This window comes from Cebidichthys violaceus, unplaced genomic scaffold (assembly GCF_023349555.1).
Source record: "Cebidichthys violaceus isolate CVI_PGR_0920_01 unplaced genomic scaffold, fCebVio1.0.p SCAF_2, whole genome shotgun sequence".
NCBI classification, from domain to species: Eukaryota; Metazoa; Chordata; class Actinopteri; order Perciformes; family Stichaeidae; genus Cebidichthys; species Cebidichthys violaceus.
In genome coordinates this window covers 13,821,540-13,838,434 of record NW_027176372.1, presented here as the reverse complement: position 1 = coordinate 13,838,434, position 16,895 = coordinate 13,821,540, and the positions used below count along the sequence as shown (strand labels likewise).

Below are 16,895 nucleotides of genomic sequence, written 5' to 3'. Positions count from 1 at the left end.
CGCCCCATCTTTGTGGTATACTACAATAATAGTAATAGGGAAGAATAGAACCTATATTCACTTTGTGCTGTTTCTACAAACTGTGAAAGTCTAGCTATAACCTCAGTAACTCCAATTAGTCTGTCCTTATTTGTTATATTGGACGTTTCTTCGACGCAAGGCTTTTTAATTTCTGCACAAGCCTGGCTTTGGCTCATGTTATTTTAATGTCATATCTAATTAGCACTCAGGGCCAGGCATTGCTAGAGTGACTGCTCATCCATAACTCTGAGCTGGGCTGCTGTGGTCCACACTGCAACTCATTCTGGCATGCTTAATTGGAGCTGGAGATACTGTCTCAGACCATAACAGATTCTGTGATATATGCCTCCAAAATTGTCAGGTGGTATTAACATTGTTTTTGTTCTTTAGTCACCCATAGCCAATAAGTCAGCAAGCAAATTATAAGACAGAATGTCTTATGCAATGGATCAGATACACCTGTGGTTATTAAATGAGACCCTAGTTGTTTCGTCAGTGCGTGCTCACACTGCATGGGCAGTCATAGACTATCTCATTAGTACAATTTGTGTGATTGTTTATTTATATCAAAAAGGTTGCCGACCCCTGCTGTAGATGTACCTACAGTACACGATGAACATAGCAGGACCAGCCTATTTATCAATGGAACTTTGGATTTTCAGTTCCCTCCGCTGGCTGAAAAAGCACTTCTTTTGAGAATTGAGTGAGTTAATATTGAAAAAAATGATGAGGGCTACATACAACACTGCCTTGGGCAATATGCTATATTGTGTGTGTTTTGTACAGAGTGCACAACACCATGTTGTTCAACACTAGCAACTATACAACTGAGTAAGGTATTAATGATGCAAAACAGTCACATGGGATTTTAGTAAATGCACTTTTTCATTGCTATATGAAAATCACTATCGGGCCTTCTTTCCTTTGTTTAACAAGGGAATAGAAACCGTTTTAAAACACACTAAGCAACAGATAGTCAAAATGGGATTCAATAGTACGATAGTGACACCTACTACTAAAATAACCTAAATTAGTTGCTTCAATTTATGATGATTATGATGTAACAAAGGCCATTGGATGCTATTGAGGGATAAATGTCATGCATTATTATGAACAGTAGATAGATAAATTCTATTGAAAGCCTTTAAATAATGCTATGCGTGTTGGCCATTTAAGCCGATCGTGTGCCTGCAGATCTTTGTCTTCTAGGCTGAATTCTGCGGAAGGTAAGTGTATTTCCCTTTACAACCGCATCGTGACGCTGCAGCTCAACAGTGCCACACTGTCCAACACAAACATCCTCTTTCTATTGCTGTTCGCAGAGGCAATGTATTTTATTTTGCTCTGAGTTATGTCTTTCAGGCGTAACAACTCACCCCGCCTCAGTCGCCACGATTGGCCGACGTAAACTCAAACCCTTTAGCCTGTGATGTTGCGGCGCTTGTGTCTACCTGGGAGGTTAAACTCAGGGAAAAGAGTAAAGGGTACTCCGTTTCCGGTAAATCATTGTAGCCTTCCTAAAAGAAAGAAAATGGAATCCTGAAATTGTACTTAGCTAAACAGTCGAGCGTTTCTGAGAGAATATTAGAAGAATAATTTGGAAGTACGATTACATTGCTACGAACGTTATTGAACAGGTAATCTAGCATACATTTGGTGACAGACTGTGTATTTCTCCTGATTACCTTTACTTGCATTAGCTAGCTAATTTTAGCTTGTTTGCTCTGGTAGATGGTTGTGAACGTCATTGGTTGACGTTGCTTGCTAAGTTAGCTTGTGGTGATGCTAACAGTAGCGTCACTGTCTTTTTAAGGAAATCCTCGTGTTTTCCTCAGTAACAATAAACAAGACTAATATCAAGTCCACGTTGTGTTTCCTAACACCAACTATATGAGTATTTACGTCAAGGTAATGTAACTGAGGACACTTATCACGAAGTTACTGGCTAAGTTAGCGTTAGCTAATGTAAGACATGGAGGCTAACTAGCTTTAGCGTAGTGAAAGCTCCAGACAGCCGGGGTTGTTTGGTCATTTAAGAAGCCTGTTTTGAGTCGACGATACACATGGTAACGCAACACACTCATCCGTTCATCAGTGTTTCCTTATGTCCTTCATCCTGTACTACAAACATAGTGCTTTCTCTTGTATAGCTAATTGTGATTGAAGTTGTCAGTGTTGGAATCCGCGTAAGTTACATTACTAGCTAGCTAGCTGGTGGACGTAAGCTAAACCAGATGATGCCATTTTGTTTTTATCTCGACTTTGACAAACACATCGCTTTCCTGTAGGATTTAGAAATACACAAACCATCAAAGTATACACATGTATAGGTGCTATTGAATAGCCACAGTATCTGTTTTGTTCGGGATGAATACGTTGTGATAAACGTAATGGCTCAGCTAGCCAGTGTTGTGTTTATGGTAACTATAGTACTGGGTCTGGGTTTACAAATTGTCGCGTGTCGCATTGTGTACTGTATTTCGAGCCGAGTTTTCCCTTGATGACTATTTCCCTGGTTGATTGTAATACCAGAGACGGTAGGTTATACACTGATGACATTACATTCATCTTAGCTAACGAGCTAAAGAGTGGATACATATATATATATTTCATGATCCTTTGGTGGTAAATTCCTGTTGCCCAATCCTATTCTAAATTTGAGTATTCTTATTGGAATCAATAAACTATACATATAATTTTAATTCTTTTTTTGCTTCAGCAGCTGGATCTTGCTGAAGGATTGGAGAGCATTCCCTCAACCTCCCTCCCCTCTGAAGCAATGGAAGGGTCTGACAGTTTAGAGCAGAGTGGCAGTGACCAGCCAGAGTCACAACGCAGGAGGCAGCTGGACCGCCTGGACAGGGAGGAGGCCTTCTACCAGTTTGTCAACAATCTAAGTGATGAGGACTATCGTCTCATGAGAGACAACAATCTTTTGGGCACCCCAGGTAATAAACCTTTAATCTATTTACAATAGTCTTTAGTCTTGTCACCGTAATCTCTGGCGGTGAAAATGTTGACATTTGTGTAATACAAAGTAACTCAAAGATAGGGGTGGGTGTTGGTGCTCACTACATTCTATTTATTCAGAGTGAATTACAATGAAACCAAGTCACATCACAGATTGCCTGTCCAGCTACGGATTTTACTAAGCACCTGTGTAATATAGGAGTCAGTCATTTTAATTTTAGTTTTACTTTATTTTTTTGTTACTTTTTAGCTAACAATTGAATCACCATTGTCCTTTTATCTGCTTTCCTATATGCTTTGTCTGAGCTGAATTTAATTACATTCCTCCCTTTCAAAGTTTCAAACTGTTGGCTGACAAAAAGGTTTAAAAAAAGTGCCAATACAGATTTAGACAAATTTAAATGAAGATATTATTTTAATTAGATTAATACCTCATCACTTACTAAAAACCTTTATATACACTGTATATCTCAGGTTCTAAAGTAATTCAGTGATTTTCAGTATTGTCCTATTGCTGTATTCAAAGAAAACCAAATGGTTCTATGGGCCAATACAGTACAAAAATAATTAACTTTAGTTATTTTCGTGTTGACACATTTCTGAAAGAGCTTATTTAAAAAAAGTTGCATTTTCGACTTAATTCCTGCTCCAATTTTGCTCTGGTACCGCCCACACCATGAGTTCAAAGCATGCCCGACAGCGCCCATCCCAGAATGCATCTGTGGATTGCTCATGGTTTGTATCAGACCCATGTGATGTAAACATTTCCAATAGCGTAGTTGTAAACTTCAACAGTCAAAAGATATATGTAATTATTTCCAAAATTATTTTCTAAATAAATATTCTGTTTCAATCCATATTTGTTTGCATTTATCATTTCATAAAACAACATCGTGAATGCGGTCAAAAAACAGTTTGCTCTCCCACTTTCTGCATCCAAAGGACCCCCCTGTGGGCTATTAATAGGGATGTGTAACAGCAATAAAAAAAAATAACAAGTCATATTCATAAAAGGAAGTCAATTCAATAAAAAGACTGGCTCATTTAATCAGATGTATCACTTTATTTAAATTGAGAACTTAGTTTGAGGATTATTTTTTTAGGGTCATGAAATATGACAACAGACCTCATCTGAAAACCTCAGTTGAAGCTTTGACTGTAAAAAGAGACTTTTGGTACTGAATTGGTGACACTAATCTTGGGTTTTAATCTTGATTTTGTAGAGCTTCTGTGCTCTCAGGGTGAAGTATCTATTTTTGGAGTTTGTAGCTTCTTTGCAGCAACATCCACATTTGAAACTTTGTCTACTGTCATGGCCACACCTTTGTGTTCTATCAGAATCCCCTTTACTGGCCGAGGATGTCAACACACACAAGGTATTTGACTCTGTATTCTGTTTCTCTCAATGAACTTAAAAACTCAGCCCTACAAGAACACAGCATAACAAAGACAAGTTAAATTAGATATAACCCTATATTACAAATCAAAAAATTAGCCTCAAGGGGCTTCACAATCTGCACAGCAAACAACCTCCATCCTTAGACTCTCACCTCGGATGAGGGACAACTCCCAGGATGTTTCTCAAAGTTAAGGATGCTTCCTTGATAGGACTGGTCCTTCCAAGTCGGGTCCTACAGAGGCTGGCCAAGACTCCTTTCTAGCATTCAGAGAACACATATTGGAACGGTCTAGCGAGTGTGCCGGTGTGCGGAAGAAATGTACATGTTTTTGTAAATAAACTATTTTGAATAATTCAATATTACTCTTACTTATATTTGCTGGTAGGAATAATGATTTTGCATTCTCTACAACAATATACACAGATTACAAATATGTAGGCCTGTTAAAAGATTACATTAAATTATCAGGGATTTGTACAATTATTATAATTTATACATGGACAAAACATACAATTAACCTACTCTCCTTAATGCCACCATTAGCTCGCTGATTGTAAAACACACTTCATTCAAACTTGACAAACAAAACAATACCCATCAAAACTGTCTTGTTTAGCTTAGTCTTTCCAATTCCAACAATCACCCACTCTGGTTTGGTTGAAATGAAGCCCTTATTTACCAAGTTAGATGTGACCGTATGCTTGCTCTACCCTGCTGTCCATTGTTGCCGTTGCTTGCTTCAGTGCAAGTATTGAACTTGCTTCAGTTCAATAGCTCGCTGAATGAGTCTGTTTGTTGCTTTTCCGATTTTACTTTTATATTAGACTATTACAATCTAATATGACTGAAGATTCAGCAACTGGATTGGCAATTTCTCGTCTCAAATTTGTTAAGGACAAGATTTTGGTGGACTGCTGAGGTCAATTAACTGAAAGTCCACTAGCGTTCTTCCAATGTTTCCAAATTGGGGGACAGGACATGCATTGTGCGCATATGATTGTGGGTGTTTTTAGGAATGCAGAGGATCAACACACACATACTTGAAAATGCCCCGAACAAAGTAGTAAGTCCTCTGTAGAGTTCAAAGGATCTCCGACATTGGAACAGTCCTTCGTCAGGATTTGAAGACGTTGAAGGATCCGTCTTTGACTTTGAGAAACACCCACAGCTTTTGATCTTGTCCTTTATCCTTCTGTCTGCGACAAGCTGCCAATCTGCCACAGCTCGTTGCAGAGAGGGTGAAAAGGGTTATCCAAGATGGCTTTGATTTTGGCCCCCGTCCTTTTCGCTGCCACTGCCTCCACACTGTTCAGTTCCAACCTCATCACCTAGCTGGCCTTCCTTAACAGCTTGTTGAGACCACTGACCTCCAGGTCTTGATGCCACCTCCCCAGCAGACCACAATGAAGAACAGAGCACTGGCTACTAGAAGACAGAAGATCTGCAGGAGCATACACTGAAGGATCCGAGTCTCCTCAGGAAGAACAGTGTGCTCTGTCCCTTCCCCAGGTGTTGTGAGTCCAGTCCAGTTTTTTATTGATTTGGACCCCACAGTACTTGTATGAGTCCACCCTCTTCACTTCCTCTTCTTGGATGACAACCAGGACGGGGGGCCTCCTGCTCCTCTTATAGTCCACAACAAGCTCATTGGTTTTGCTGATATTAAGCTTCAGGTGATAGTCGTTGCACCATGTGACAAAGCTCTCTATCAGTCCTCAGTTAAAAAAAAAAAAAAAAAGAACGTATTTAAAGGGATTCCTTCATGTTTTCACTACATATATTATGAGTCTAGAGAGACTCATCTAAACTGAAAAAAACCTGAAAAAGACAATTCCACTAATATTGCCGTTGATTTATGTCCAATGGCTACGCCCTTTTAAATAACTTACATTTTACCTTCCTTTCCAACTACCATCATGTTGCTCAAGCTATTCTTTTGCTGACGAGCACAGAACTGACTGTACAAGTGAACAGTCTTGTGCCGCAAACTGCGGTAAAAACCCCAATTGAGATGCATATTCCACATGCCCTGTATATCCATAACCGTTCCTCAAATCAACATATCCCACGTCTTAATCTGAAAATGCTACATTTGGAATAAAGCCTAATTTGGAATATCCAAACGAAATACACATGACCCATATTAAATTCAAAATATTGTGATATTTGGAAAAATAGTGGAATGTTACTGTGGATTTAAACATACTCACTGTGTCCCCCTGCTGACTTCTCCTCTCGCTATGCATTAAATCAGAAAATGTTTGTTCTAATTGCCGGGAGTTAATCTTTCAGTTCCTCCCAGCATCTACAAATGGCTTTCTCTCAGCTTACATTGGTGGTCGGACTAGAGAAGAGGAAGTGTAATAAACACTTAATAAAACCTTCAAGGAATACGTGGATTGTCATTTTTCTCTTTCAATAACAGACTGTTTTCTTTTGTAATGTGTCTTTCAGGAGAGGTGACAGAGGATGAGCTGTTTAGTAGACTTCAGCAAATAAAAGATGGTCCAGACCAGCAGAATAACAGTACTAGTGCCCCCAGCACTGAAAGCGTAGAAGATCCAGTTGGTAAGTTTGCCTCTTTTTTTTTCTGACTCTGTGATGTACTGTCAAATTCAGATATGATTTGTCACTTGTTGCCTCTATTGATTTTCAGAACCACCAGAAAACTCTGAGGATCCTGCCAATGGGGATAGTCTCTTAGACTGGCTGAACACAGTAAGGCGCACAGGCAACACAACCAGAACTGGTCATCGTGGAAACCAGTCATGGCGGGCCGTAAGCCAGACCAACCCAAACAGTGGCGATTTTCGCTTCAGCCTGGAAATCAGTGTGAATCGCAACCTGGCTGAACAGCAGGCAGCTGCTGAAGGAGAGCAGGAGTCTCAAGAAGAGTCTCCAGAGGGTCAAGAAGTGGTGGCAAATGCTGAACCACTGGTGGCAAATGGTGAGCCACTGGTGTCCATTGCTGAACCCCAGGTGTCCATTGCTGAACCCCAGGTGTCCATTGCGGATCCCCAGGTGTCCATTGCGGATCCCCAGGTGTCCATTGCGGATCCCCAGGTGACCATTGCGGATCCCCAGGTGACCATTGCGGATCCCCAGGTGTCCATTGCTGAACCCCAAGTGTCCATTGCTGAACCCCAGGTGTCCATTGCGGATCCCCAGGTGTCCATTGCGGATCCCCAGGTGTCCATTGCGGATCCCCAGGTGTCCATTGCGGAACCCCAGGTGACCATTGCGCAGCCCCAGGTGACCATTGCGCAGCCCCAGGTGACCATTGCGCAGCCCCAGGTGACCATTGCGCAGCCCCAGGTGACCATTGCGCAGCCCCAGGTGACCATTGCGGAGCCCCAGATGACCATTGCGGAGCCCCAGGTGACCATTGCGGAGCCCCAGGGACCCATTGCTGAACCACAGGTGCCCATGGAGACGGAAGTGGTGGAAGAACCAGTTGTAGAGGAATTGGCTGTCATAGTGGAACCAGAACCAGAGCCTGAATTAGAAGAAGTTGTTTCACAAGAAATTTTTGAAGAACCACCCAGGTCACCTGCCACGCTAACGGTACAACCACCACTTTCTCCTTCTCCACGCAGAGGACAAAGGAGAGCCCGCAGCCGCAGTCCAGAACCACGCAGGACTAGGGCCCGTACAGCTAGGAGCCGCTCCCCTCTCAACCTGGATCAGCAGGATGGTCTTCGTAATCTACATAATGCTCACGGCTCTCAAGGCATCAACTCTGCCGTCAATGCGCCCCTTGTGCCTCAAGTGGAGGGCAGTTCTCGGACTCGACAACACGTTCTTTCTAGGCAAAGCACTGCTGACAGTGATGTTCAGCCATCTAGGGCTGGTGCAGAAACGGTCCCCGAGGCTCAAAATATAGGATCTCAGGAAGGAGAAGCTGCTGGGGGGGAAGCGGGCGCAGCAGGGCGCCGGCCCCCTACTATTATGCTCGATCTCCAGGTGCGCCGTGTGCGTCCCGGCGAATATCGCCAAAGAGACAGCATTGCTAGCCGAACCCGCTCGCGCTCCCAGAACTCAAACAACACATTTCTTTATGAGAGTGAGCGTGGTGGATTTCGTAGGACTTTCTCACGCTCTGAGCGTGCTGGTGTGAGGACCTATGTCAGCACTATTCGCATCCCTATCCGAAGAATCTCTGATGCAGGTTTGGGAGAGGCAACCTCAATGGCTCTCCAATCTATGATTAGGCAGATAATGACTGGTTTTGGCGAACTCGGCTACCTCATGGATTCAGACTCTGATTCTTCAGATTCAAACCGCGGAGCCGGTACACCTGCAGATCTAGCTGAAGCCCTCAACAATCCAGATGCTACTCCTGCTCCTGCTGCTCCTGCTGCTGATGTTGATGAACCACCTGTGGCTGCAGGAGTCAGAGCAAGGACAGCTGAATCTGATATTGATGAGGGCCTTGCCACTGCTCCGCCTCCCTCTGGGGGCAGGGCTCGACCTAGACCACCTATCAGCCTGGAGGAGCCCAGCTCACTGCCCTTCCTGCGACTTGCCCACTTCTTCCTCCTAAATGATGACGACGAGGACCAGCCCCAAGGGCTGACCAAAGAGCAGATTGACAACCTCTCAATGCGCAACTTTGGTGAGAGTGATGCCTTGAAGACTTGCAGTGTATGCATAACAGAATATGCAGAAGGTAACAAGCTACGTAAGCTGCCCTGCTCTCATGAGTATCACGTGCACTGCATTGACCGCTGGCTCTCTGAAAACTCCACTTGCCCCATCTGCCGCAGGGCAGTCTTGGTATCGGCCAACCGAGAGAGTGTGGTGTAGCTTAATAAAGACTGCGGGCCTTTTGTCTCAACCTAAGTAATCCAATATCCCAAGTCCAAAAGAGGCTTTGAATGTGTCTCCACTGTTGAAATGTATTTCCTTCATACCATTTGTGAGTTTGATCATTATGAATTTATAGATTTGATTCGGGGTGCTCCATACAGTGACACCGGGACATATTCAGTCTTTAGTAAGACATTTATTATTGCAGTCCAAAGTTAGGCACAAGCAATGCATGCTGTTTGAATCAACTTGTAGTGACCAAGCAGTCTGTTGCATTGCATTAAGCCATGCACACAAGCAGACTGGTATCTCTTAAAGAATCCCCTGGTTACAAATGCTGCACATCTGCAGGTAGTTGCGGCACATCTGCTCTTTTGTATTAACTCGTAAATGGCGCCTTATATACCGGAAGTTGGGTATTGGTACAGTTCTTAGTTACACAAGTTCAAAGTATTAGCTGTAAATAAGCTTGTAAAAATAAGTTTGAATCATACTTTGTATTAGTGAATTGGTTTTGAATTGTAAATGATCTCATAAAGATTAGGGTTGAGTTAGCCGCAATTACTCTCGATCAGAGCATCCCTAAATTTGCTGTGGAACAAATAGGTGGTATCAGTGTACACAGCGTTTGAGGTGTCCAAAAGGATGTAGGACATAAATTGGTTTGCCATTAACAGTGTGACTTGTGCTCTCCCTTTTTTGTTCATTTGAAAGCATCGAAAACTGCTGTTTTGGGGTGGCATTTACCATGAAAACTCTGTGTGATGAATTGTTTAAAAGAAAAATAGATTGTTGTACAGACATAAGGGCAAGACAAATCAAACCAGGCTAGTTTTGCGAAATATCCAATTATTTTGGAATCATAGCATCCTTATTTTCTTGATCATTAAAACCATTGAGTAGTATTCAATGTCGATATTGGGTTGATATGAAGTTGTTGGCATGTGAATTTACTCACCTCAAAATTACTACAACAGGCATGACATGTCAAACAATTTGAATATACTTGCCTCCCCCCCAAATGTCAAAGGATACTTACTTTTTTACTGTACAACAATGATTTCACAATCATTCGTCCTGTCATCTATTATCTACTGGTCTGATTCTTTATTTTTCCACTAACATATTGGATTGTTTTTAATTATTGATTGATGAATTGGTATTGGCATTGATTGAAATGACCAGAAATTGACTTCAAATGAAATGTCAACTCAATGTACACGTGACAACTTAAGTTATTAATCGAAGGGTTTGAGGGTTACACTTTTACCAATTCACACGATTGTCCTTCTGTTATAGTAAGGCTCCAGTAGAAAGTCAAGAGTTTCACCCACTGTGCCCTCCTGCCCCATGAGCAGATGCTCCATATCCGTGTGCAATACATGCTAAAGTGAAAGTAGGGAAATACAAACCATGATATAAATATATGCTATTGTTAAAAACTGTTGTTAATGCCTAAAATCTTAAATGAAGACTTATTACCTTTTTAAAATGTGTTGAAGTTATTTTATTTTGAAGTTCAGTAGTTTTTAATAGCACTGTTGATCAGGAACACTGGCTAAAAGTAAGAGAAGGGCATCACTATTAATGCCATCCTGTCATGTTTCTTGTTCCACTGTTTGATGTCTTTGCCACAATTATTACTTCCCTTTGTTGGGACATAAAAGTTTGAATGCAAGACATTGTCATTGTTGAATACCATAAATATGTAAATGAAATGTATGTTCCCTCTTAAGCCATTCTTTAGTTTTGGCCTTGTTCTGTGTCACCCAGTGCAGTATGTTAACTGGGTGTTAAATGAAACTAACCGCTGAATTAAACAAGTTGTTATGCTACAAAATGCATCGCAGGTATGCATTCTTTATACTCTCTGTGCTGTTGGGGAATATTCTGAATTAAGGTGCACACATTATGAGCTATTATTACCATACCACATTAACACTTATATTAAACAGTCTAAATATACTTTATTTACATGTGTGCTTTCGATTTTTCTTCCCCTAACCACTTCATATTTGAGCTTTTCAGAATTTATCACGTTCTTGAAAGTTGATCCGGATGACTTTGAATGATGGTTGGTGTCCCCCTCAGTGTCATTAGCATTAAAGATCACACCCGTTGTGCCAGTCCTCTGTCACAATATACACTGAATATGTGTAATCATTTATGAAGCACTTGAAGTGTTATTACTTGCACCGTTACTATAAAGAAATTATCACGAGCATGATCTGTGTTGGAAACATCGGTGAAGTCTGGTTAACAAAAGTTATAGTTTAGGAAAAAATAATGTTGAACCCCTCATTTGTATAGACGTCAGTCGTTCATAGTCCATATAGGTGGGAAAACAAGGAAGTACCAGTGTCACTTTACGGCAACGATGGCGCTTCAGAGAGTTGGGAGTCGATTGTTGCACTTTCAGAAGAACAGCTTCAAGGTAAATGAATTAATTACCTGATTATTTTACCACCAATGTTGCATTTATTCTCACTAACATTTTCCATACTCTCATTACTTTGCACGGGACGGGCGGAAGTAACATTGACGGCAGACAGGTGAAGAGTTAACTGTAGAGAAATCGCTACTACAGTAGCTAATTATGTTCACGTACTTGAACGCAACTTAACATTCGAGGGCTGAAGCTGTTTGCTTATCGGTACTAGAAATCCACCTTTTAGAAGCTCACGTGACTGCGTACACTTGTTCCACTCAGCGGTGCAGTTGATGCGCAATTACATTGCAAATACCTTCTTTAATGTCAATAGCTACGTGTTATTATTATTATTATTATTATTATTATTATTATCCCTTTAATGAATTTGTGTTATCTCTTGTAGACTGTCTCCATACAGACACTTGGAGTTGTCAGATTCAAACGAACCTGTCCAGTTCAAATGAGTCGTCTCGATCATTTGGTTCTCACAGTGAAAAGTGTGCCGGACACCATCAACTTCTATTCCTCGGTCCTTGGCATGGAGGTCATCACTTTCAAGGTATGCAAGGTGCTTAATGTACAGTGATAACATTAATATATATTTTAGTAGTAGAAGTGAGACTGGAAATACTCTTGTTTTTGGTTTGAGAGAACATCCACTAGATGGCAGGCTTTGATTGTTTACCAGTTGATAGCGCCCCTCTCCACTCATTTAGGAGGGATGCGAGGGACCTTGAGCTTTCAGACACTTCTCAACACCCACACATGTCTCTACACTTTCAAGGGAACCCGTAAGGCCCTGGGTTTTGGGCAGCAGAAGTTTAACCTTCACCAGCTGGGTCAGGAGTTTGAGCCCAAAGCCAAGCATCCAACCGCAGGCTCTGCAGATCTGTGCCTCATCACCAAAACCCCCCTGGCTACAGTAGCTGCACATCTGAAGGTTGTTCACCTGTTTCCTACGTACTGTCTTGAATTACTAGTGTTAATCGTAAACTTGCGAGATGGCTACTCATGTAAAACCACTTGGCCTCTAGTCCGCTTTACATGCCACTGAAATGCACAATGTCCGTTTTTATTGTCTGTTCTTCCGTGCAGGTTTGTGGGGTCGAGATCGAGGAGGGTCCAGTGGAAAGGAGCGGAGCTGTGGGGACCATCACCTCTCTTTACTTCAGGGATCCAGACCACAATCTCATTGAAGTGTCAAACTATAACCAGTCAACATCAGAGGGGACTTCTTAAGACTTCTTTTGCCTTGTTGGTGAATGGACCCAACTCTGTCTGTTGGACCCACTTTGTACAATTTGAGTTTAAGCTATGAAGTTTTCCACCAAAATGACTGTAGTTCAAACAACACATGCACTATTTTCAGACTAGATAACATCAGTTGGCTGTGTAAAGACACTGTTCCTGTGTAGCTCTGCTGACCAGTGGTTGCTATTTTAGTTATGCACGGTAAATACGGAATAGAAAGTGAAAAAAAACAGCACCTGATGTACTTACTTTGTGAAGAGAAACACTTATGAGGACCAATTGCTTTTTCAGCAGAAAATAAAAGGTTCTTCCATGAATCCGAGGCTGTGTTAATTCTGATTTTTGACACACTATAAATAACTCGTTAGATCATATTCGTCTTTGCCATTATGTTTATTTATTGTTTTTACTCTGGTGTCTTACACTATTTATTGGTGTAGTATTTCATGAACAAAAAAAGGAAACTGAGGTAATGCTGCTGTCCTCACATGAGAAAAGGGAGAAGGAGTGAGAAGCAGAGTGAGTCGTAGACTGAGAGAGTAACACAACCTCACTCTTATGGGCTGGGAACACAGGGCCCATGTATTACCAGGAGGCACTAATCAATAGCCTACCCAACATGCAACGCATTGAAATCCAAACTAAGCAGAGGTTGTCACAATATATAACCTCAAACACAGACCCATTTTTCAGTGTCTGGTACACTGAGACACATTACTCTCCCCCTCCATTGCTTCTCTGCTGGACTGCTGGATTATATACCTTATGTACCATGATATATCCTGTTATACAGTATACTATGTTTATATTATATAATAGCCCCCTACACCTACTATATTACACATACTGTATGATACTACATTATACACACATTAAAACAATTTTCCTACTGCTGTATTTTGTTATATTACTACCTTTCACATTATGCTGTATCTCATACTATGCAATAATATGTTTTGTGCATCATATTTTATTTTATATTTCTGTATTAATACAGACAAACATTAAATGCCATTATTTAATCATATCAGTCTGGTGCACTCTGTTAACATGGACTTGCCCATACTAATGCTATTAATCACCACTGTCACTGACCATTGCCATTTCTTTTGTTGCCATAGATTAGTTTTTTAATTATATAATTATTATCTCACTTTCTCTATCTGCACCATTGTTGTCTTTGTTCTACTGTAACAACCACATTTCCCCTCATGAGATCAATAGAGGTTTATCTTAGCTTTCGTTATGATATAACACAGGGATGCATGTGTTATTTGACTAACAATCCTCAATATTATCTCTGTATAAAAATACTTTTTCCCATTGCCTGGCAACTGCAGTATATTTAGTGATTACTTCCTTCTTCCTTGTTTCCATATTGTATTATTGCCCCAATAAGGAATTAAGGATTTGGTGATAAAGACAAGATTTGTACTTGAAGATAATTACAGGGTGGTAGAATGGTGTATGACATGGAAATAACCTCCTATGCCTCTATGGACAAGCCTCCTCTGGTACACAATATTTGCAAACCTTTACACACTTAGTTGAATGTTATCTGCTGATATGCAACTCCAATGACTATACCATGGGCTGGATGAATACTTGATTCTGATTGACTGCAGGGTTTCCATAGATCCGCTGATACTGTCACTTTTATAAATGAGTATGCGTGCGTACCAAAAGTTAAAAAAGATATGAATATCTCATTTACAACACCGAGTGTAACGTTAGTCCTTCAAGAAAGCAATCACAATTCTAAAGCCTGGAAAGATCCTAGCTGGTAAACTATGAACCCATTGCTCTAACATCACATATCTGTAAACTATAGAATGATAGGCTCATACACTTTCTAGAAAAGATAATACATAAATTTGGAATCGAGGAAAACAACTTCAATTGGATTTAGTATTTTCTAAATGGAAAGACAATATATATTAAAATAGGGTCAGAGCCCTAAGAAAAACATGTTGTAGAAAATGGTACGCCGAGCAGCGAGTGATTATTCGTCCTAAATTATTCTCAGTCATGATAAATTATATATTTGAAAGTATACCATCAGGCAATGGAGGTCTCTGTTTGCAGATGATGGGGCTCTGAAGAGGGGAGGGAATGCAGAATAGAGTCAAGAAACTACAGGAGGGGATAAATCATGTGGAGAGATGGGGGACAAAATGGGTTTAAGTTCTCTGGAAAAAACTGAAGTTATGCTCCTCACAAATAAGAAAATCAAGGAAGGAAGGACTCTGAAGTTATATGGAAATAATACGGAGAGAGTAGAATGCTTTTTCGTTTTTGGGAGTACATTTGAAACCAGAATTACATTGAGAGAGCATATAAAATGTTTGGTAAAAAAAAAAAGGAGTCATTATTGTCATGAAGTGTCTGGCGGGGCTAGATTGGGGAGCAGATGTAACATCATTGAAATATACCTATGTAAAGCTTCTGGGCAATAATCGATCATGGCTGTGTGCAGAGATGGGCAAAAATACATCAAAATGTATTTTGATACAAAACACAAAATACCCCTCAAATAAATGTATTAAAATAAAATACAAAATACTGGTGCCAGCAAATGTAACAAAATACAATACATGTATTTTGTATTTAAAATATAGGAAATACTTTTTTCTGGATTTTCAGTTTTCTCACAATTTGGTATAGCAGAGCATTTAGGTTTGGGCTATATATATATATATATATATATATATATATATATATATATATATATATATATATATATATATATATATATTAATGGGACTTAACAGCATAAACTTTGGCTTTGTATCAACAAGAAAATATTCATCACTCATGAATAGCATCACACATTAGGCCTATGTATACTATAAAAGAAAAATATAGAATTGTATAGAATTGTACACAGGTAAAGAGCCGAAATAAATTACTGTACTGAGCCACCTGGCCATCTGTAGAGTGTATTAAATAATAAAACTAAGAATACTTTCATAATATACCTTTTAAATAAAATAAATTGGATATTTAATGTTTTTTTGTTTTTTTTAACAAATGGACATCTACTGTCATAGCCTGGCTAACTATGAACTATGTTATCTGCCAGTAATTGATATGGCATTATGACATTCACATTGAGAAGATACAGCATCACTTGTAATACAGTGCAAGATTAGATGGTCAGACGTCTCTTGATAAGGTTATCATGAACATACAAGCTCCCAATCTCCCTCTTCCTATAGCTAGCTACTCCACTGATAAGCTAACTTGCTAAACACTGGCTATGCACTAGCCTAGACAGCATGCTAGCGTCATTAGCATGTTAGCATTGATCGCTAGCTTGATATTATAACCATCACCATATATATACAATAGGCTATCCAGACCCAGACATAAATTATACATCAAGCTGGTTGACATCTGTCACACTCAGATCAAATATTTACCTTGACAGAGAATCCGTTGAACTTGAAGATCTGAAGACTGAACTTGTGAATTGTTTTTTGATTCGTGGAGAAAGTATTTTGAGTATTTTAAATACAAAATGACTCCACTCTAAAGTATTTTGTTACTAATTACGCTTAATTAATCTAATTAATTAGATTTTTTATCGGCCCTATCAAATAGAAATTACAAAATACTCAAAAGTAATTGAAATACGTATTTCAAATACAAGTAATAGAAATACTGGTCATCTCTGGCTGTGTGGTGTATGTTTCAGCAGCTAAGTCCTTGCTGTCAAACCTGGATGTTATCGTACTCTGAGGATTTGCTTATGGGCAGTGTACACAGCACCAGTGTTTGCTCTTCACATTGAGGCAGGAGAAATGCCACTGTGGCTCTGTAGGAAACAGCCGATAACCAACAACTGGATCAATCTAAGAGGGCACAAAGAATGCCATCCAACTAAGAGGGTCTTGGAGGCCTGTTGGGAGAGGGGGAGTACAAAAAGCTAGTTGTGGATGGGTAAGCAGAGACACAACAGAACAAATGGAAGTTCATGAAATTTATTTTTGTCCCACTGTGTTGTGGCCTGT

General features: G+C 40.2%; 2 protein-coding genes across 6 annotated transcripts; both read left to right on the top strand.

Moving 5' to 3' along the window:
- The first annotated feature begins 1,497 nt into the window (after window positions 1-1,497).
- On the top strand, window positions 1,498-11,040 carry rlim (ring finger protein, LIM domain interacting). Of its 5 annotated transcripts, none has more exons than XM_068714563.1 (4): window positions 1,498-1,519; window positions 2,744-2,969; window positions 6,846-6,959; window positions 7,048-11,040. In XM_068714563.1, the coding sequence occupies exons 2-4, from the start codon at window positions 2,801-2,803 to the stop codon at window positions 9,195-9,197; spliced, it is 2,433 nt and encodes an 810-aa protein (XP_068570664.1). In that variant the 5' UTR covers window positions 1,498-1,519; window positions 2,744-2,800; the 3' UTR covers window positions 9,198-11,040. The 5 variants fall into 5 exon arrangements, with proteins under 5 accessions (XP_068570664.1, XP_068570663.1, XP_068570662.1 ...); XM_068714562.1 differs by lacking the exon at window positions 1,498-1,519 and adding an exon at window positions 1,528-1,658; XM_068714561.1 differs by lacking the exon at window positions 1,498-1,519 and adding an exon at window positions 1,528-1,658 and having other exon boundaries at window positions 2,741-2,969.
- A 486-nt stretch (window positions 11,041-11,526) lies between these two features.
- glod5 (glyoxalase domain containing 5) lies at window positions 11,527-13,199 on the top strand. The gene is made up of 4 exons (XM_068714564.1): window positions 11,527-11,634; window positions 12,035-12,190; window positions 12,416-12,571; window positions 12,727-13,199. Exons 1-4 carry the CDS (start codon window positions 11,578-11,580, stop codon window positions 12,868-12,870), a joined length of 513 nt encoding a protein of 170 aa, XP_068570665.1. The 5' UTR covers window positions 11,527-11,577; the 3' UTR covers window positions 12,871-13,199.
- Window positions 13,200-16,895: the final 3,696 nt, after the last annotated feature.